This window comes from Cnephaeus nilssonii (genome assembly GCF_951640355.1).
Source record: "Cnephaeus nilssonii genome assembly, chromosome: 6".
Classification (NCBI taxonomy): Eukaryota; Metazoa; Chordata; class Mammalia; order Chiroptera; family Vespertilionidae; genus Cnephaeus; species Cnephaeus nilssonii.
In genome coordinates this window covers 29,942,060-29,963,848 of record NC_137077.1, presented here as the reverse complement: position 1 = coordinate 29,963,848, position 21,789 = coordinate 29,942,060, and the positions used below count along the sequence as shown (strand labels likewise).

Genomic DNA, 21,789 nt, shown 5'->3' with positions numbered 1-21,789 from the left:
CATTTCATAAAGAATGGCCCTTTGTAGACCAACCTAGCTCCAAAACTAAATCACAAGTGAACGTGTCTATGTTTAAAGCACATAAATGAGTAACTTGAAAATTCTTACGTAAGTGGTCATGAGAGGCCAGTTTTGTGTTAGAAAAAAATTTATCTGTAAGTTATCCAAACTGATTTAATCTTTAGAATTTTATTTTTAAATATTTTCCCACTAAAATCATTATCACTTCTGTATTTTTAACTTCAGTGTGGTCACCATTAAATCAGTGCAGTCCTTCACATCATTGACTTGACATTTTGTCTTATTTGAAACTATGTGGTTCTTGAAATGTTCTTTTTAGTCAAAATAATCTTCTATATCAATGTTTGGATCTAGTAGATCTTCTCCATATGATGAAAGATTCATCTGGTTTAATATCAAGTTTTCAAATGTTTCTTCTAAATTGGTTTCACCAATTAAGACAGCTCCCATCATTCGTCCATTCTGCATGACGACTTTGATGTATTCTTGTCCTTTGGTACATCTCAGCATTAATTCATGATCTGAACCCAAGTTCTGTGCATTGTATTTTCCCAGCAATACAACCTATAAATATACATGTAGGGATAAAGTTATTCTAGTGAGTGCCTAAAAGGAGACATAATAGGCACTTATTTTGTGTTATGCCAGAATGCCCAGCAGAAAAATCTGTTCACAAAATTTTACAGCTAAAAGCGTCACTGGAGCAGGTTCCAAAAAACCCCAAACATCTGAATGGTATGCATTTATTCGATAATGCCATACAATCTACCTGAACATTAAAAATATCTAGTGAAGCTCTGGCTGGGTGGCTCAGTTGACTGGAGTGGTGTCCTGTACACCAGAATACATCAGAAGGTTGTGGATTCGTTTCCCAGACAGGGCACATACCTAAGTTGTGGATTAGATCCCCAGTTGGCATGTACTGGAGCAAGCTATCAATGTTTTTCTCTCTTCCCCCACTTCCTCTAAAATTAATTTAAAAAACATATCCTCAGGTAAGGATTAAAATATCTACCTATGGAATATACAAATATGTAGAATATGGACATTAGCCTGGAATCATGATTTAAAGATTTAATAAGGAACTGAGTTAGATCTTGCTTGGAAAATTATTTAATCTCCCTGAACCCTGTATATGTGTTTATTTGTGTATGTTTCTCCTTATCAGTAAATTAGGAACAAAAACTAGCCTCAGACTAATGTAAAGAGGATTAAATAAGATACTCTATGGAAAATAACCTGGTTCACTCTTGAGTATGACAGCTATTAGTTTCCTGCACAAAGAAATAATCTCAAATAAAAATTAGAAATGTACCACCAGGGAACACTCTCTATTAAGTGCTATTAAGTGTAAAACAGTATAGTGGGAATGGAGGTAATGATTATCAGATAATTAGGAATTAAGATCAGCAATAATACCAAGTATTGATTTGCTTAAAATAAAATATTTCATTTTTTTGGTAAAATGATTAAAACCATATGAATTTGTATTCAAATAAGAAAATTTGATGATTAAAATCAGTTACTAACAAGAAGAAATAGGCACTAATTTGCTTATCTATCTTACCTTATAGTTAAAAAACTTTGTTACATGAGCAAAAAGTTCGAAGCTGAAATCCATGTCAATGGAGTCTCCTAAACTAGCTGCAGCCATGCACTTTGCTGCATACCATCCCATCTGTCTAGCCTGGGTCCACAGCCTCATCTGAAATAAAAAATGTAATGCAGTAAAATGTTTCATTATCATTACTTGAAAAATGTTATCACTTAACCTTGTAACATTCCTTAATGGAGTTCAATGTTTGACAGTCCTTGAGATTCATTAGGTCTAGATCGGTTAAATTGGTTAGATGTTTGGTTGGATCACCTGCCATAGAAGCAATCACCAATCTACTCTGATTGGCATTTGATTTTGGTATCTGATAATTCTATCTAAATTACTGCTTCAAAAATTAAAGATGACACCAACTTTTACATTTCAATAAATTTTCTATTTAAAAATATATTTCAGGTTACACCATATGATAAATTTTAACCAGTCTCCACTTCAGAATAAATTTCTCATCAGCATTAATAGAGATGCCAAATTATCACTGAGAAATGTGTTCCTTCTCCTAACCCTCATCTTGGTGCCAGATCATTAAGGCCTACCCTGCAATTTAACCTCAGTGGCCAGACAGATTTATCACTTGGTGCCTAACCCCGAGACAGCATTTCGGATTTCAGCAACTGATTCTGGGAAGTCATTTAAAATACTTCTCTACAGCAGTATTAATTTCTTCTGTATTCTGTTTTTACTGTATTTCTACAAAGCTTTGGGATTCTCTAGTATAACAGAATACTGACCTTGGAAGTCAGTAGATTTGCATATCAACTCCTCTACCTATTTAATTTTTCTGAGCCTCAGTTTCTTCACTTGAAATATAAACATATACCCCCTCCTTCTTGGCTATTGGGAAAATTAAATAGGTTAGCCTATAATAAGCAATTAGTAATACCCTTATATCCCTATGTGTAACTAATGCTGTCTTTTTGTATGTAAAAATAATACCACAATCATGGATATAAGCTTCAAGAATTTCTAATAGAAGTGATTTAAAAAAAAATTTTTTTTTTTTAAATTCAGTCTCCTCCATGTAAACAAGTTAGGCTTAATGAAGTAAGAGGCAGTCTCTGGTAAAGAAGCAGCGTAAACTGAGCACAATAAAACTAGAGGATGGCTAAAGGCAGTGGCCTACAATATCACCCTGCTGGACTACTAACTAATTGACGTATTCCTGCTTCTCAGTCTCTTAAGTTTGTATCTCGGACTATGTAAAACAATTACTGGTGTACTTACTGCTCCTGCAAATTAAGAGATGGGATCTATTAAGATTTACTCAACACAAGAGACATTTATTTTTGGGTATTTCTTTCCTCTAATGTTGCACATTAAAGATATGATTTATCCTAGAGCAGTGATGGCGAACCTATGGCACGGGTGTCAACATTGACACGCTTAGCCATTTCTGATGACACGCGGCCGCTGAGGCGGCCGCATGCCAAGGATGAAACATTTGCTGCTCCTGAGGATGAAACATTTGCGAAATAATGTTTTTTCCTCAAAGTGACACACTACCCGAGTTATGCTCAGCTTTTTGGCGAAGTTTGAAACACCAAGCTCAAAAGGTTGCCCATCACTGTCCTAGAGGGTTTTAAATGTTGTTTTGTAAATCCCCAAACTCCAATTCCTACCTGAGAGTTTGGACAGATATGCCACATAAATGACATATGATGACTGTAGAGAAAACTGAAAAGCTAGTTTGAAGCATTTTAGAAGCTCTCGTATCACTGATGTTATGTCTGCTGTACATAAAAAACAACACACAAATCAATGAAGCTGCCTCTTGAAAAACATCTAGCTCTCCCAATACTTCACACTCCATAGTTCATCTGAATGAATAATATCGCTACTTGTGGAGCTGGTCTTTCACCAAGACAGGCACTGACTGGTTCTTTTATCTCTAACATCTACCTGTCTCTACTGCTCCTAAGTCAACCACACCTACAGCCACTGAGTATCTTCCTCTGGTGTTTTTGGAAGTAGGCAATAACACGTGAGGACAGGAGGAAGACTAGAGCCAGCTGGAAGCAGCAGTTAGGCTAAAGGCTGAGCAAGGCTGTTCACTATAGGAACATTTTTTTTCAGTAGTAATTCCCACAGGTCAGAACAGGGTCATCAGGAACAGCATGCTTAATCTATATGGCTTATAATCTCTGTAACTTCATTTTTTTAGTATAAAGCTGTGCTGTACAATATGGTAGCCACTAGCCATATGTAACTATTTAAATTAACTAAAAGTAAGCAAAATCAAGTGCTCAACAGACACATGTGGTTAGTGGCTACCTGACTGGACAATGCGGAAGTACAGAACATTTTTGTCATCATAGACCATTGGATAGTGCTGATAAGCATCTGAGAATGAAAAAGTAACAGCACATGACTTTTTAAATGGAAAGATATCTCAGTTTATTCTATCACTGTAATTACAACTCACCAAAAGGGAAACATTATGATTTTTTTTTAATGTCACAAAATACTCTATGATAGCTTCCTACTTAAAGTAGAAAATTTGGAAAACCAGAAAGTTGGATATTCTGGTAGCAACTCCTTGTTTTCAGATGGAGTATCTGAAAAAACGTGATCATGTATGCGGCTTACCTGCTGCCAGAATGGGCTGGGTGGCCAGGAAGCAGTACAGATGTCACCTGCAGCATAGATATCAGGAAGGGATGTGTGCATATGATCATCCACTCTCAGGCCACCGTCTTCTCCTAGATCAAACTAAACAATGTTCCTCATAAGCATAAAAGGTAAGAAAAATGAAACATGACTTCAATCTACAGTAAAAGAACAAGTGAAATTTTTACATCATGATTTGCTGATCTTTGAAGAGAGAGTGAAAAATAGCTGAAAGTTTAGGGAACTAAGCTGAGTTTCCAGGGAATCAAATTCCTCATGAGACACAAACTCATAAAATTCTGAGAATTTCAACATCAAAAATGCCCAATAACCATACAACTAACACACTCATAATTACAAGAATATTCCTCAGTTTTTCTAAGCTTCAAATGCTAAAAGGAAAAAAATTGTAAGTTTTTTTTCAAAATAGCACTTTTAAGAATTCATGAGGTATCAGTCTCTTACCAATATTTATATAAATAAGTTATGCATTATGTCACATCAATAATGATACCTATGCTGGCATGTTAACTGATTAAGAACATTGTGGCTCAGTGGTTGAGCATTGATCTAAGAACCAGGAGGTCATGTTTGATTTCCAGTCAGGGAACATGCCTGGTTGCAGGCTCGATCCCCAGTAGGAGGCGTGCAGGAGGCAGACAGTCAATGATTCTCATCATTGATGTTTCTCTCTCTCCCTCTCCTTCTCTGAAATCAATAAAACTTTATTTTAAAAAAAGTATTACAAATCAATATATGAATATAAAATTCTTTTCAGTCATATTAAGTTACAGTTTTATACTCACACAGTGAATAATTATTCAGGCTTGAAAATTAGAGCTTAATAAATACTTAATACTTTAAAAATATGTGTAGAGAGGAACCAAGATGGCGGCATAGGTAAACACCTATACTGCTGCCTCACACAACAATTTCAAAACTGCAACTGGAAGACAGAGCGGACATCATCCAGACCACCAGAAAGCTGGCTGAGTGGAAATTCTACAACTAGAAGGAAAGATAAAAGGACACTGAGACCCAGAGGAGCTGTGGAAGACAGAGGTGCAGAGACCTGTGCGTGCGCGGAAAGGGCAGGCAGCTGAATACGCGGCTGGCTTACTCGCGGCACACAGAGAGGGCGGGCAGTAAGCACGCGGCTAGCTGTCTTGTTCAGGAGGGAAACAAAACCTCCCGACTGCACTGAAATCCAGCTCCGGGTGAGAATTTGGGTACCCAGACTCATTCGGGGAGAAACTGGACTGTCTGGCAGCAGGCGAAACTTGAGGGCAGCCTTCTCTCAGAGGTGCGTGCAGCCATTGCCGAGGGACACTGAGACACAGGGGCCTCGTAGGGCGGGGCTGATGGGAAACCAAGGCCATCTGCTCCACCCTGAGACTCCGCCCCATCCAAGCTGAGCACAGAAGCTCTCCCAGTGGAGACACAGCTGATCCTCACAGCCAATTGGCCTGGAGGTCAACTCCCCCCAGTGATACTAACAATAATCTAGGCTTTACAACAAGACTGCATACACAGCCCACAAAGGGGTGCATGAAGAGTGTCCACCTCAGGTAACTTGGGAGGCTGAGCCACTGGGCCCTGCTAGAACACCTAGCACACAAAGCCACTCCATCAACTCAGGGAAGCAGCCAAAATGCAGAGACAAAGAGGCAGGCCACAAATGAAGGAAATGGAGGAAAGCAAAAGACTGGATATAGAGTTCAAAACCACGGTTATAAGGTTTTTCAAGAATTTCCTAGAAAAGGCCGATAAATTTAACGAGACCCTCGAGGATATGAAAAAGGATCAACTAGAAATTAAGCATACACTGACGGAAATAAAAAATATTATACAGAGACCTAAAAGCAGACTAGAGGATTGCAAGAACCAAGTCATGGATTTGGAATACAAAGAAGCAAAAAACACTCAACTAGAAAAGCAAAAAGAAAAAAGAAACCAAAACTTGAAGGTAGTGTAAGAAGCCTCTGGGACAACTTCAAGTGTACCAACATCATATTATGGGGTCCCAGAAGAAGAGAGAGAGAGCAAGATACTGTAAACCTATTTGAAGAAATAATGACTGAAAACTTCCCCCACCTAGTTAAAGAAATAGACTTACAAGTCCAGGTAGCACAGAGAACCCCAAACAAAAGGAATCCAAAGAGGACCACACCAAGACACATCATAATTAAAATGCCAAGAGCAAAAGACAAAGAGAGAATATTAAAAGCAGCAAGAGAAAAACAGTTAGTTACCTACAAGGGAGCACCCATATGATTGTCAGCTGATTTCTCAACAGAAACTATGCAGGCCAGACGGGAATGGCAAGAAATATTCAAAGTGATGAATAGCAAGAACCTACAACCAAGATTACTCTACCCAGCAAAGCTATCATTCAGAATTGAAGGTCAGATAAAGAGCTTCACAGATAAGAAAAAGCTAAAGGAGTTCATCACCACCAAATTAGAATTATATGAAATGCTGAAAGGTATTCTTTAAGAAGAGGAAGAAGAAGAAAAAGATAAAGATAAAAATTATGAATAACAAATAGGTATCTATCAACAAGTGAATAAAATATCTGAAGAACAGTATTAACTGGTGAATATAATAGAATCAGGGGCATAGAAAGGGAGTGGACTGACAATTCTTGGGGGAAAAGGGGATGGGGGTGCAGCAAGAGACTGGACAAAAAGCGTACACCTATGGATGAGGACAGTGGGGAGGAGAGGTAAGGGCAGAGGGTGGGGTAGGAACCGGGTGGAGGGGAGCTATGGGGGGAAAAAGAGGAACAATTGTAATAATCTGAACAATAAACATTTATTAACTTAAAAACAAAACAAAGAAACCCAAAAAAATAAAAATATGTGTAGTGGGAAAAAAAAAATATGTGTAGTGGGACCAAAAATTTCATCTTACATTGTTGCCACAGAGAAAAGGTTCTATATTTGGTGTAACTCCTGTAGCACTGACAATGAAATCACAGCCATATATCTTTTCGTTGGTCAGTTCCACATACACAGGCCATATTTCTTAAAAAAAAAAAGAAATTTATTCTCAAATGTAATCACCACCAACTGTTTACAACATATGTGAATATAATAATTAGAACAAAGAAAAATAAAAAGGCAGGAGGTGACTTTAAAACAACATCCCTTAATATTTTGTATAAGGCACATTTGTTAACACAATTTTTAATATAATTAACACCATCTTCTTGTTTTGGGTATGATTACAGAACTATGGCATTCTAAATATTTTTCCTTCAAATTTAGACACAGAAATCTAACCAAGTAAATTTAAATTGATAATCATTTTACAAATTATTTAAAAATCTTTATTAATAGAGTATACTCCTCTGAGAGTTTAGTCCAATTAGGTTATTCACTTTTCGATGTTTTCCCTAACTATTCATACTCAAACTTTCTCTTTTCCTATGGAAAAATTCAAATAACTTAGAACTAGAATATCTCATACACTAGGCTTGGCTGAGTGTTTTTCTTCAAATGGCATTCTCACAAGAGTGGAACTGTGTCTCAGTTCCAAATTTATACATTTTCAGCCTATTTGATTTTGGGGAAATTACTTTACCTCTGAGAACATCAGGTTTTTAGTTTTTGTTTTGTTTTGATCTGCAAGATATTCTGATTGACTCACAGGGTTATGACAGTCAAAATACAGTGAGTAAAGCCCTATACAATTTATTAGAAAACTTTAAGTTGTAAAAATGAGATTACTTATTAAATTATCATTTTATTTTTACTTTTCATATTTAAATTTTATATGGAAGTCTGAAGTTGATTTTTAATCTATATAAAAGCCTAAGCGACCATTCGGACGGAAAGACCGGAATGCCCAGTCGCTATGATGTGCACTGACCACCAGGGAACAGACACTCAACGCAGGAGCTGCCCCCTGGTAGTCAGTGTGCTCCCACAGGGGGAGCGCTGCTCAGCCAGAAGCTGGGCTTACAACTGGCGTGCGCAGCTGCAGCAGTGGGAGCTTCTTCCAAGCTCAACTCTGCAGGAGCGCTACCAAGCTGCTGTGGCAGGTGCAGTGGGCCAGGGCTTTACCCTGGCCACCTGCTGCTTACCACACTGCTACATCCCCCGAGGGGGCCCGGATTGGAGAAGGGTGCAGACCAGGCTGAGCACTCCCCCCTCCCTCCCCTCGGTGCAACAGGCCTCTAGTATAATAATAAAAATTAAGCTGCCTTCCTTTTAAATAAGTTAAATAGCTTTTTATTTTATCACTTACCTTTATCAGTTGTAACTAACTCATTATGATGGTCTCTTGGAAATGTCAAGGACTTTTTCTTAGAGATTCTAAATTCCTTCTGAAGATAGATATTCTTTACTTCACACATAGTTTCAATGTGAATCTTATGAGAAAACTAAAAGAGAAATATTTTATTTAGAATCCACCTATTAACCTTTAAAATATTGAAATGCATCTGAAGTAACCTTTGAGAAAACATTCATTTAAAATAGGACAGGTGTTTTCACTGTGGTCTGTGTATGGCAATCTCTACTTCTGGGGAGTTAGAAGGCAGAGAGTGAGTTTTAGATGAATTTAATATTCACCTACCTTTGGTGGGCATGTAGGCCAACTCCTTTCTTAGCACTATGGAGTTTAAGGAAAGGGACCTAGCAATTCTTTGACTACATATTTGTAACCAGTCTTCAAAAAATGGTTCAAGAATTTAAAATTGCATTTAGACATGTTTAATAAATATATGAAAACATACCTCTTTTGTTCCTTTAAGATTTAAGCCTTCATGCCAATCAGGTCCCAAGGCACTGCCTATATTACCAGCATTAATTTTGGTTCCTGCTTCCTTTTTCTTTCCTGAAGAGATAAACTCAATTCAAAATTCAAATGATATAAAAATTGCCAGGCAGATAATTATGCTTGTTCTGCAGCTTTTAGGCAATATAATGATTCTCATGCATAAGTACATACCAAATGACGAAACAAAGTCACCTGTATTAATATTTTCATTTATTTTAATATTTTGTGATGTAGAGATATAAAATGGATAATCTTTCAATCGAGTATTGAGTATAAACATAGTGTTTTGGGATGTTATATTTACTGGTTAATATGAAGGGTAAGAATATTAGCCAACAGATTTTGAAAATTTGGTCAGTTTTTGGGATGCCTTAAACTTATAAAATTCTTGAATTTTATAAGCCATTATGTTGTTGGTTTTTTTTAAACCTCTTTAAAGTAAAAAATCATGAAGCTTGTATTTGCTTTCAAACTCATTGCATTTTTATAAAATTACCTTAGGTCTTATCTAATTGTAGCATCTGTTTACAAAGATGCAGATGGACTGGTTTATTTAATTCACTTTAAATTTCATTTTAATTATACATATTTTTCATAAAATATATTAAATTCTAGAAAATCTAAAGTCATAAGGTTATATAGAAATAAATATTTATCTATATTCTTAGCACCCAAATATATTTTACTAAATTTTCTTATAGTCTTTTTCTATATGGTTAAAAAAATAGAGATTTATCTGTGAATTAATGAGTCAGATTCTATATTTACCTTCAGTTGTATATCTGGTTCTTTTATGTGCAATTTTAGCCTCTGGTTTTTCAGCAATGAGCTTTGAGGTCAAGAATTCAGCTGCTCCAGCATCGAAGAAAGTATTCCCAATAGCCTTATCTTTAATGGCCCAAATTACTTCACACCCTTCGATTTCATACCTAAAAGGAATATTAAAGTTACTTAGAACAATTTCAAAAGTATGAGTAGAAATCTTTGTACTTGCAAATAACAATCCTCCCCTACGGCACAGGTAAAGAAAGTATTTTGAGGCAAACTCAGAAAAAATGATTATAAAGAGGAATGTAACACTCTTTCAGGATAAGAGTTAAAGGAGAATAAATAATAAAAGGAATGTAACCAGTTTACCAAGAACATATAAGTGACAAATATATATACTGGACATCAGGTAAAATTTCATTACAATAAATATCATGTCAAAGTATTCAGTTTCTACAACATAGTTATTATTTAATGTCCGCAGGGTTCCCAGGAGTGAGAAATGCTTTATCTGGTTATAGTGTAATCGATGATGGATGGATGATACACAGCTACCATAATGAGAATAGTTGACTTATTTGATAACAGATATTTTATGTATTTAAAAAATATTACAGAAGGAATAAGATCAAATGTGAGAATTTCAACATTTTTTAAGGTAAGAAAGCATTTCACTGTAAATAATAATAGTATTAAGTTATAGTTTTGGCGATAGGTGATGGAGAAAATTTGTCTCGTGTACTAAGAATTTGAAGCCCCTCTTACATCTGTGTCTCCTCCCTTAAGGCCCAGTCTGGTTTTGATGCTCTAGTTTTTCCTCTGCATTTCTCTGCACGCTGCCACAAAATTCATAATTAAAATAATGACTGCCATTCCTGGTATTCAGGCAATTGAAGAACTCTTACAGGCTTTCAATGGTATTCATCATCCTCTAAAAAAGAGGGGCAAAAACCTAGTCTGAGAGTTGGAATGGATAAAATTGACCAAAGACGGGGCTTGAGCAGATTCCTTATTTTAATATAAATTTGTTCTATCTATAATTGGACCCAATTTTCTAATCTGAAAAATGCCCATACTATTTCATGTCAGCTATCTGCTAGAAGATAAAATCACAAAGAAAGTGAATTAATGCTCTGTAAACTACAGGAGTCTTCAATGATTTCTGAACTTGAAATATTTTAAAATAGTATTTCATATTCATTAATGTGTTCACATAACTGAGTGAAACAGGATGGGTATAAGCAATAAAAAGTGGTGGGGATTATGATTAGAATCTCTAAAGTTGTACACATTCAAATTCTTTTTTAATATAGTACATGCTTATAAAACACTAGAGGTCCGGTGCACGAAATTCATGCACGGGGGCGGGGGGGTGTCCCTCAGCCCAGCCTGCACCCTCTCCAATCTGGGATCCCTCTCACAATCCAGGACTGCTGGCTCCCAACTGCTCGCCTGCCTGCCTTCCTGATTGCCCCTAACCACTTCTGCTTGCCAGCCTGATCACCCCCTAACCACTCCGCTGCCAGCCTGATTGATGCCTAACTGCTCCCCTGCCAGCCTGTTTGCCCCCAACTTCCCTCCTCTGCCGGCCTGGTCACCCCTAACTGCCCTCCCCTGCAGGGCTGATCGCCTCCAACTGCCCTCGCTTGCAGGCCTGGTCCCTCTCAACTGCCCTCCCCTGCTGGCCATCTTGTGTCCACATGGGGGCAGGATATTTGACCACATGGGGGCAGACATATTGTGTGTTGGAGTGATGGTCAATCTGCATATTACTTTTATTAGATAGGATAGAGGCCTGGTGCAGGAGTGGGGGCCAGCTGATTTGCCCTGAAGGGTGTCCAGGATTAGGGTGGGGGTTCCCTTGGGGCATGGGGTGGCCTGAACAAGGGGCCTGTGGTGGTTTGCAGACCAGCCACGCCCCCTGGTGACCCAAGCGGAGGCCCTGGTATCTGGAATTTATTTACCTTCTACAATTGAAACTTTGTAGCCTGGAGCGGAGCCAAGCCTCCTGCTCGCTCTGTGGCCAGCAGCCATTTCTGTTGGGGTTTGTATATATCTTCTATAATTGAAACTTTGTAGCCTTAAGCGGAGGCCTGGGCTGGCCAGGGTGTGCGGAAAGCTTTGCTTCTTCCATTGCCAGGGGCAACCCTAGCCTCCTGCTCTTTCCAGCTCTGTGGCTGCCACCATTTCTGTTTGGATTTGTTTACCTTCTATAATTGAAACTTTGTAGCCTTGAGTGGAGGCTTAGGCTGGCAAGGGCAGGCGGAAAGCTTGGCTTCCTCCATTGCCTGGGAAACCCAAGCCTCCCTCCTGTTTTCTGTGGCTGTAGCAATCTTGGTTGGGTTTATGTGCATACTCGCTCTGATTGGCTGGTGGGCGTGGCTGGTGGGTGTAGCGGAGTGATGGTTAATTTGCATATTACTCTTTTATTATGTAGGATTAGAGGCCCGGTGCATGGATTGTGCCCTGGTGGGGTCCCTCGGCCTGCCCTGGGGGGATCGGGCTGAAACCAGCTCTCTAATACCCCCCTGAGGGGTCCTGGATTGCAAGAGGGTACAGGCCAGACTGAGAGACCCCACCAATGCAAGATCGGGGCTGTGGCGGGGCTGCGGGAGGGCTCTAGGATGTGTCTGGCCCATCTCACTCAGTCCCGATCAGCTGGACCCCAGCAGCAAGCTCAACTACCAGTCAGAGCGTCTGCCTTCTGGTGGTCAGTGCTCATCATAGCTACTGGTTAAACGAACGGTCGGACACTTAGCACATTAGGCTTTTATTATATAGAATGGGTCAAATCTAGCCAGTTACCAGTTAATGACCCTTTGACACCTAAAGCACTGCCTAAACTCATGTTTTCTAACAATATTTCTGCAACTATGTATCCCATGATAGCTAAAATAATTAAGTGGATTTCTGTTCTTGAAAATATATGAAAAACAATGATATTATCTATGATTTTTAGGATAATAAGGTCTTTTCTAGTCTGCCAACAACCACATGAATCACAGAGCAATTTTTCAAAAAATATACTCACGCTAATTCAAGTGCGATACCACCATTCCCTATGATCATGATTCTTTTAGCATTCGTAAGCTGTTTCTGAAATTCCTGTATTAAAAAGAAAATGACACAGGGTTTTATATAGGGGGCAATAGTGGAAGCAAGAGGCTTCTCTGATAATAAATCTCACTTTCCTACTCTTTCGGGATGGACCCTTCCAATTAATAATACAAATTCTCTAGTTTCACCCTACACTGCCTTTACAGCAATGCCTCTCCTGATTTTCCTTGTTTTTATGTCATTACGTTTAGAGTACTACTTCAGAATTTCAGCAGGAGGCCCTGTCTTAGTTTACTAAATTCCCAACTACTTACCAAATCAATTTACTAACATAACATTGATCTATACCCTAGAAACAGGATTCTTCCACTTCTAGTTCCTCAGCTGATACTCTCTGCAGTCACTCAGCACTTAAAATTGCAGGATGAGAGCCATAGCAGCATAGTGGTTAAGAGCACAAACGCTAGAGGAACTGGTTCTAGCAGTTTCTAACTCGGGATGATGGACAAATTGCTTATCCTCTTGTACCTCATATTAAAGTATAAATGGAATTAAGAAGTGACTAAATCTCGAGGTTTCCGTAAGCATCAAGTAAGATGATGTAGATAAGGCTGTTAGGAGTAGCAGACACATAATAATGTCTAACATTTATTTTTAAAAATGTTATTACCATTATAAGGCAGCTAATTACTACCACCACCCTCCCTAAAAAGATCACAGTATACTTGGAGAAAAGCCAGTGGGTCACTCTTAGGAGACGTTCAAAAGTGCAGAATAGTACCATTGCTTCAGGATGACGTCTGAATAGCTCAATTCCTCTGCCTACTATGTTAAGTTACCATTCCTCTTAAATTGACCCCAAAACTTATTGTAATATTCAATAAATAACCACTGACATTTGGTTTAACTCCAGCACACAGAGTTTCTTATATACGTGCTGACCTGAAATTTCTACAACAAAAAAAAACCCACCTTAGGTTAATTTTAGTTTGTCCTTCATTGAAGGCAGTAGATAATTAAGAAAGATCCATAAAGAGTACTGGATATGGAGATGAATGGCATGAGTTTGAACTGTACTTCTTATACAGTTTAATAACTACCTTAGTAATGATAAATTACTTAGTCTCTTTATTTCAATGACCTATTTGAAGAGTGGCAGTAATGACTGTCACAAAGAATTATCATGAGGATTCAATGAGTTCATGTATGTAGAGGGCTTTGCTGGAATCTAGTTATGAATGCAATCTTTGGTAATATGAACCCAAAAGGTTTACCAAAAGATAACCAAGTTCTAGTTTTCTCTAAATTCCTAATTATTTAATCAAGAATAGCTTGAAAGTAAACTATCAATTTTCAAGGACACAAAATATTGTTACATAAGTGTAAAATGATCACCTCATGGGACAGAACAACAAGGAACTTGAAGTAAGACAGAGTATTGTGATTTGAAATCAGGAAGAACTTCTTGGCAATAAGGCCAACAAACCCTGAAATAAATTATCAAAAGAAGTTGTATAAGGTTCCACAATAGAGTTTCACCTTACTGGGATAGTTATCACTTGAGCAGAACAATAAACCAAGTGACTTTTCCGGTTTTAGGGTCTGTCATGATTCTGTACCACAAAGATCTTCTGAATATTAATTTATTTGCTGAGGAGTAAGTTCAGTAAGTTTTGGATACGCTTTATTCTTTTGGGGAAGAGATCATTATATTATTTAGGTTATAAATCACATATTCCCAATCACAAGAATAAGTGTGTGCACAATATAAGCTGTACCCTTCAGCAGAGTCATTAAATTTGGGACATCATATAGCAGAAAGAACACAGAACATCACCATGAATAAAAAACAAGATAAATTATCAACTGAAAACAAATTAAAATTGACAATAATAGAACCTTATAGCTATTAGAACCTATAACCTTTTATAGGTTATAATAGAACGTATAACCTTTCTGGTTTATGGGCCACAAAACAAAAAACCTCCCTTCTGCTCCTACAGTTTAGGAATTAGCACTGTTAGTGAAACACTTTCATTCAAATGTAGCAAAAGATGTCTAAGAAAAAAATATTCGTGTTTATTCCCCATGATTCCAAAGTATTACCTGAGCACTATCTGTATCACGAATTCCTAATACATAAGGATTTCCTTCACATATCAACTTCGGTTTACCTCCAGCACACAGACAGAGTTTCTTATATACATGCTGACTGCCATCTTCTGTTAAAATGCACTGTAAAAACATAAGCAATGAAGGGGCAAGGAGAAGCATTTATACGTGGGTACAATTTCACTTTAAACATTCAAAAACACAAAAGCAAAAAGTATAAGCTTGCCTCTTAGTGGCACTCAATACTTTGTCCCAGTAAATGCAAAGCTAAGTAAGCATAAGAATACATTCTTCAATTCAGTGGTTCTTAATCATTTTAGGGCCATGAATTATTTTGCGAGTCTGATGAAAACTAGCCTTTGTCCCAGCAAACTATACGCTCTTTGGGGATTATATTTTCACCTAAGTGACAAACATGTTAAACTTAAATCCAGCATGTACTGGCTTTAAAGATATTTATATTAATTTTTAATAACCTCAATGAGTCTAAAACACATGTTTCTGTTTCTTAATATTGAAGAAAATCTATAGATTAGTAGCAGCATTTAGAAAGCAGATATACATGAGAGATGCTGGACTTCATTATAATGGTTTAGGGGTTAACGTTTGTGCCATGTGTTTGAATCATAAAACTTGGCAAATCATAACACAGCACTTATTACCCATTGAGACATTTGCCACCCATGTTAACTCTTTAGCTGCATAACAAATACATAAAATCAATAACCCAACAGTGTAATCCATATAGAAATTTAATGCAAGTCTTCCTTCATTAAAGGAAGACTTATTAGTTATAGGCTTTGACCAAATTTAAAAAATAAATTTTCATTTAGCTACTATGAAAACAAACACAAAAGCTCTTTATTAGCTACTGTTAAATTTTTGGAAGTAGAAATAAAGATAAAACACATTATTTCTAATTCACTAAGGAATATAAAGGATGGATAAGAGAATGCAGACATATACCTCATGTGGGACACTTTTCAAATGTTAATGGGTAGCACTCTAATTCATTCAAATGTCCTAATGTAAAATTTCCTCACAACTCATTAGTATACTTTTAAGCCTACTTCAATTTGCAAATTAATTCACGTGGATGTTACAATGAGTTAAGTACTACCACTATAAGTATTAGAAACTTACTCTGGTTTTTGGATTCAGATTTTTCATTATTTTCTGATAAAACTCAGTACCTTTTCTTAATTTCTTTTTCCTGTCAACTGTGACGTGTTTTATCCCTAAGGGAGAATTCACTTATTAGAGCTGCTTTTGAGAAACAAGTACAAACTCTAGTTTACATCTTGCCAAAAAGCTCATTTGAGGATATTGTTAATCACCTGATAATATCCTTTTCTGAGACTGCCTTATTCCTCACACTGCCTTGGTTTTGGCCTTATATCATTTTGGACTCTTGCAAACCCCTTCTAATTTGGTTGTTGGCTACTAGCCACTTACTCATTCTTGACACTACTGTCACATATATCTTCTTCCTTTTTTAAATCTTCATTGAGATTATTATATATCTTCTTAAAAGAACATCTATTTCATCATCCTGCCTCCACTTAAAATCTCTTTACTAGTTTTTTTCATTGATTAGAAACTGAACTCAGTTTCTTTGCATGACATAAAAAGCTCTTCACAATCTTATTTACTTATTTCTCAGGCCCTGTCTGCCAATCTCCTTTACTTAGTCCCAAATCCCATTGACCACCTCACTGTTCCACTTGCCCCTTTTTGCCCCTTTTCCTTTCTTTTGGTCTTTGAAGATGCAATCTCTTCCTGGAATGTCCTTTTACATCTATTATTTCACTAATTATTAATTCACTCATATTTTAAAACACAGCTCAAATATTACTCAATCTGTGAAGTCTTCCTAAATATCTACTAGCAGTACTTTGGTAATATTTCAATGACTGTGCTTTTCACATGCCCATATAATTATACGTATGCATGTCTATATTCCCTATGACACTGAGAGCTCCCAGGAATAGATTCCTTATATTATTGCTTATTCCTTACATTATGGTGCCTACCACTTAATGTAGTGCCCAGAAAACAGTGGACACTATATAAATGTTAATGCTAATTTGAAATATAAAATTTCAATAGCAACACTAAACTAATTACACAATCCCAATAAACTCACAAAAGAGTGTAAATTTTTCTAGTAATGGAAATCAATGTCACAAAATTTGCATGCTAGGGAATTTGGTGGTGGTATAGGTGGGTTAAAAGGAAGTCAGGCAAAAACCTCACCCAGATTTAACAGAGCAAAACGTCCTTAAGGAAAAATTCTCTTACATGTTCTTCACTCTTCAGTTGCTTTACTCCACATTCTATAACTTTAATGTTGGGAAAGCGGCTTTCTAACATGGTACTAGGTTGTTCTTCAACATCAAACTCTTCCAATACTTTAGAAATCTGTATTAGATCAAAGAGGTAAGAATATATGTTAAAAACTTTTTCAAGAATTTTAAATAATAAAAATAGTTCCATTTTTTTTTCTATACATTACTTATTTTATGTTCATAAAACAAGAAAGTTGGTGAACTACACAAAATACAGTGAAAAGAAGATTTCGCATTTTAAGACTACCACTCTTGGGCAAGCCTTTTAGGTCACCACCTTAGTTTCCTGGATCAAAAATGTTTGGAGACCACTCTTCTATCATACTATGACCCAAATTATCTTAGACTCCTATTATAATGTTATGACACGTGGAATAGAAATTCGTGGAACTATAAAGTATTCTGAGATGCTTATTACACATCTGCAACATTAATTATCTACAAGTGTAAACTTGGCTCAGAAGCACTTCTGATTTGTAAATACACATGTACACATATATTTATAATAAAAACATATATACGTATATATTTGCAATCATATTTAGATTTAATAGCAACTTTCCCCAAAAGAACCTTATTTTAAATTTTCTGAAAAGTAATTCAGAGTGGGAGGGAAATGATAGGAGGAAAAAAAGAGAAGACTAGAAATTCAATATCATTCTGGGTGCTTTTGGTATATATAATTCTAAACTTTGAACTACAATTTTAAAATGAACATCCAAAGAACATTTGTCATTTTAATAAATTAAAATAGTACAATTACACTACCTGCTATGCAAGTTACTGCAATTTTTAAAAATTAATAGTAAGGAAGTTATACAAAGATTCTTACCTGCTTGAAATTTGTAACTGCTTTAATAACAGGAGAAGCTGTTACCAGGAGAATCTCTTCTGACGGAAAGTGAATTGCCAACTTATTAAAAAAAAAAGTAGGGAAAATATATGATAAATAATTTTAGTTATTAGTATGTATGGCATGGAGTGTGAGAAAGGGATAGTACAATTTTAATAAAGTTATTAACCTACGAAACTAATCATTGTTCCTCATCTAAAGTTTCCATTATCCTGAGCCTTGTTCGTATTTATAGAGTAGTGATGAGCAGTGTTCAATACTGTGGTATTGATTAAAATGAGTAATACATTTATACTAAATACTAACAAAGATCTGAATAAGAAAAGTGGCATAACGAGGTATTCCTTATTTACTTAACCTATTTTACATGCCAATTTAAAGTTATCGTGCAGAGGCTAAGGAGAAATTATCTTTCTAATTAACAGTTAAACCAACTTCTATTTATTGTAAAATATTTTCATTTGCCTTCAGTAGGATGAAATTACAGCAAACCCTCAATAACAAACATTTAGAATCTTAGTCCTTTTCCCAAGCGCTTTGGCACTCCCATCCTTTCTCTTCCAAATGCCAACCAGCAGATATCCTGGGAAGACCAAGCCATTTTAATATTAGCCTTAACCTGCCATTGTTTCATCATTTTCCTCTAGCTTCAAACCTCTCTTTCTCACTTTACACTTCTTGAAAGCATTTTCCTAACTCATGCTCTAATTCAACTCCACCAATCTCTATTTCTATCCCTTTTTTTTTCCATTTTATTAAGGTATTACATGTGTACATATCTTCATTGGATCACATTACTCCATTGCTCAAAATCACCTATTTGTAAGTTCCTGGTAAATTTTTAGCATGACTTATAAGATCCTTTATGATCTGGTCTCTACCAACCTTCCCTGGCTTCATCTCTGGTCACCTCCCCCAAGCACCATGTGCTTTAAGTTTTGCTGCTCCCAGAAGATGCTATGCTTCACCTGAGGCTTGCTGTTGCTTCCCTTTGGAACATCTGTCTTTTCTTGTTTGAGTGGTGAACTTTTACTCATTGTTCTACACTGAGACAAAAGTGTATCTCCTTGGAGAAAGGATACCTCTTCCCTCATTTACTCCCTACCAACTCAACTGGCACCCCTAAGATAGCAAACACACCAATGAAATGATTTATTTACATGCCTCTTCACTAGGCTGTGAATCCCTAAAAAGGGACCATGCTGTTTATATTTGACCAATCAGCCCTTAGTACAGTGCCTGGATCACAGGTGTTAACTTGGTGAATAAATGGAAAATACACCTTAAGATTAAAAGATTAAAAGTTTAGCCCAGCTGTGATGGCTCAGTGGATTCAGAGTCATCCCATAGACCAAGAGGTCCCGGGTTCCATCCCCAGTAGGGGGCCTGCAGGAGGCAGCCAATCAGTGATTCTCGCCCATCACTGACGTTTCTCTCCCTCTCTGAAATCAATATAAAAGTTTAAAAGTCTTGAATTTCTTGTACCATTTCTTATTACTTCTGAGATTGACTGTTTATATCAAGACAATTTAGTGCCTTTCAGAATATTAAAATACATATAGGTGTAGATACATATGGTCTCATTATTCACTAGAAGCAGAAACGCATTCCCTAGCTGCATTCCGCATATACCTTGCGGGCGGGCTGTTTTATAAAACATTACTTAGAGATGAAATATCTTCGATCTCGGGAGTTCCAAGTACAGGAAACGTACGTAAGGGTTCCGATGCACCAAGGACCTGGCCCCAATGCGGAAGCTGCCTCCAATCATCAAACGGACAAAGGGCGCTGCATTTTCTAAGTCCTGAACTAGTTACAAGGCCTCGGGTCTGCTCGGACAGGACTAGGCCCAGGCCCTAACTAACAACTTGCTCTCTCCCCACTGCCCCCCCCCCCCCCCCCCAAATCGGCTAGGCGCCTCAGAGGAAGCTTGCGAGGTACTGAGGACATCAAGGGCCACGACGCAGTCCCTAATACCTGGGAGCAAAGAAAGCGGGGGGTGGGGATGGGGGGAAAGCGTCTAGAGAGGGACCAGGTAGGAGGACCGGACTTCCTACCTGCTGGGGATGGGGGTGGGGGTGGGGGTGGGGGAGGAAAGGGGGGGGAGCCCGCAGCGCCGCCACCTCCGGGGTCTAGGAAGGCGCAGAGCCGCCCGACCGCCCTACCTGCTCCGCACAAGACACGCCCGCGATGCCGCCGCCCACCACTATGAACTTCCCCGCCGTCGGGGGAGGGCGCGCTGCCTCCATGTTCCCAGACTGCTGAGGGCTCGCTGACGGCCGCCGGGGAGCTGCGGGAATCCGCCTTCCCAAAGCAGCCGTGGGCCGGCCCCGCCGCTTCCGGTGTCTGATCCCCGGGAACCAGAGCTACGGGTGCCGAGCGGGTCACACTTAGTCCCTTCGCCGATCGGCCGCGAGCTGCGTGCTGCCCAGCACCGAGGCGTCTACTTGGTGACGGGGCTGGCGGTGACGGTCCTTACAGCGGAATGTAGTTTCCCCACGTACATTTGATAAAGAGAAGACAGGAAACAGAAAGTAAAGAAGATGGGTGGCCAAGAGAAGCTTAGCGAAGTGTCTGAAGACGGACCAATGACCTCACGAGGCAGAGCGTTCTTAAAATAAATGAATTGCACTGATATTCTCACAGGGTCCATAGAGGGTTCTTGGGCAACTCACGCATCCTTCCCCCGCAGCAAACGCTGAAAGTGCATCCCAACCTAACATGGCATTTTCTCCGCTGTCGGACCACCTAGCTAACCACATCTCTTTGCCGTTAGCTGAATGGGGTGCCAGCTCCTGTGACCTCAGGCTCCTGGGCTTCAGGTAAAGCTCTCCCCATACACTCCTGAAGTCTTCCTCCCTTCTGCTAGGACAGGGGCCAATGCCAGGACTGTGAGTGTGTTGGAGCTGGCAGGGGTGAGGGAGATTGTTTCCTACAAGCATGTATACACCTTTCTCCAAAAGGATCCTTATTGCACTCTTCTGCAATTTATCAATGAATTCTTTCCTTTCCCTTGTATAGCCTCGAGGAATATGATAGGCTAACATTGGAAAAACCAGTTTTATAATCTCTTAGCATTCCCCTGTTTTCTGATCTTTCAGCGTGGTCTAGTACCTTGTGAGAAAGGCATTGGTGTACTTGGTACTTACTATGTTGTTATTAGCTTTTGGAACAGAACAAACTAAAAAATCACATTTAACTCCACGGTATACCATTTTTGTTCTATAAATATCTGATTTTTGCCTTTTAGAAAACTGGAGGCATTTCTTAAACTATACCCCCACATCCCAAAAGTCAATGTATCGAGTCCTGCCAACTCAGAAGTGTTCCTCAGTTCCCTTATTTTAGTTTTTATTGTGACTGCCCTCCGCGAAGCCTTCTCCTCCCACTTGGACTATTAAGAGAGGCTCCTCATAGGCCTCGCTTCCTCTGTCCTCTGCTTCTAATGTACTCCTATGCCACCCTAAGAATTACCTCACCAAAAGGGAAGTGTGGTTACTTTTCCTCCTCACCACTTTTCCTTCTGGCATAACTCCAGTTTCCTGAATACATCCAGGCTTGTCTCTTCCATTCCAGGCTCTCTTGTCCCACCAATAGAAATCTGTGAATCTAGAACAGCAAGC

General features: G+C 38.3%; 1 protein-coding gene across 2 annotated transcripts; it reads right to left on the bottom strand.

The window, feature by feature from the left end:
- Positions 1-332: 332 nt before the first annotated feature.
- PYROXD1 (pyridine nucleotide-disulphide oxidoreductase domain 1) lies at positions 333-20,511 on the bottom strand. Of its 2 annotated transcripts, XM_079774631.1 has the most exons (12): positions 20,332-20,510; positions 18,146-18,226; positions 17,267-17,386; positions 14,960-15,088; positions 12,828-12,901; positions 9,797-9,957; positions 8,985-9,085; positions 8,495-8,630; positions 7,157-7,269; positions 4,223-4,345; positions 1,589-1,726; positions 333-585 (listed from the first exon to the last, which is right to left on the bottom strand). In XM_079774631.1, exons 1-12 carry the CDS (start codon positions 20,413-20,415, stop codon positions 337-339), a joined length of 1,509 nt encoding a protein of 502 aa, XP_079630757.1. In that variant the 5' UTR covers positions 20,416-20,510; the 3' UTR covers positions 333-336. The 2 variants fall into 2 exon arrangements, with proteins under 2 accessions (XP_079630757.1, XP_079630758.1); XM_079774632.1 differs by lacking the exon at positions 1,589-1,726 and having other exon boundaries at positions 20,332-20,511.
- Between the last annotated feature and the right edge of the window lie 1,278 nt (positions 20,512-21,789).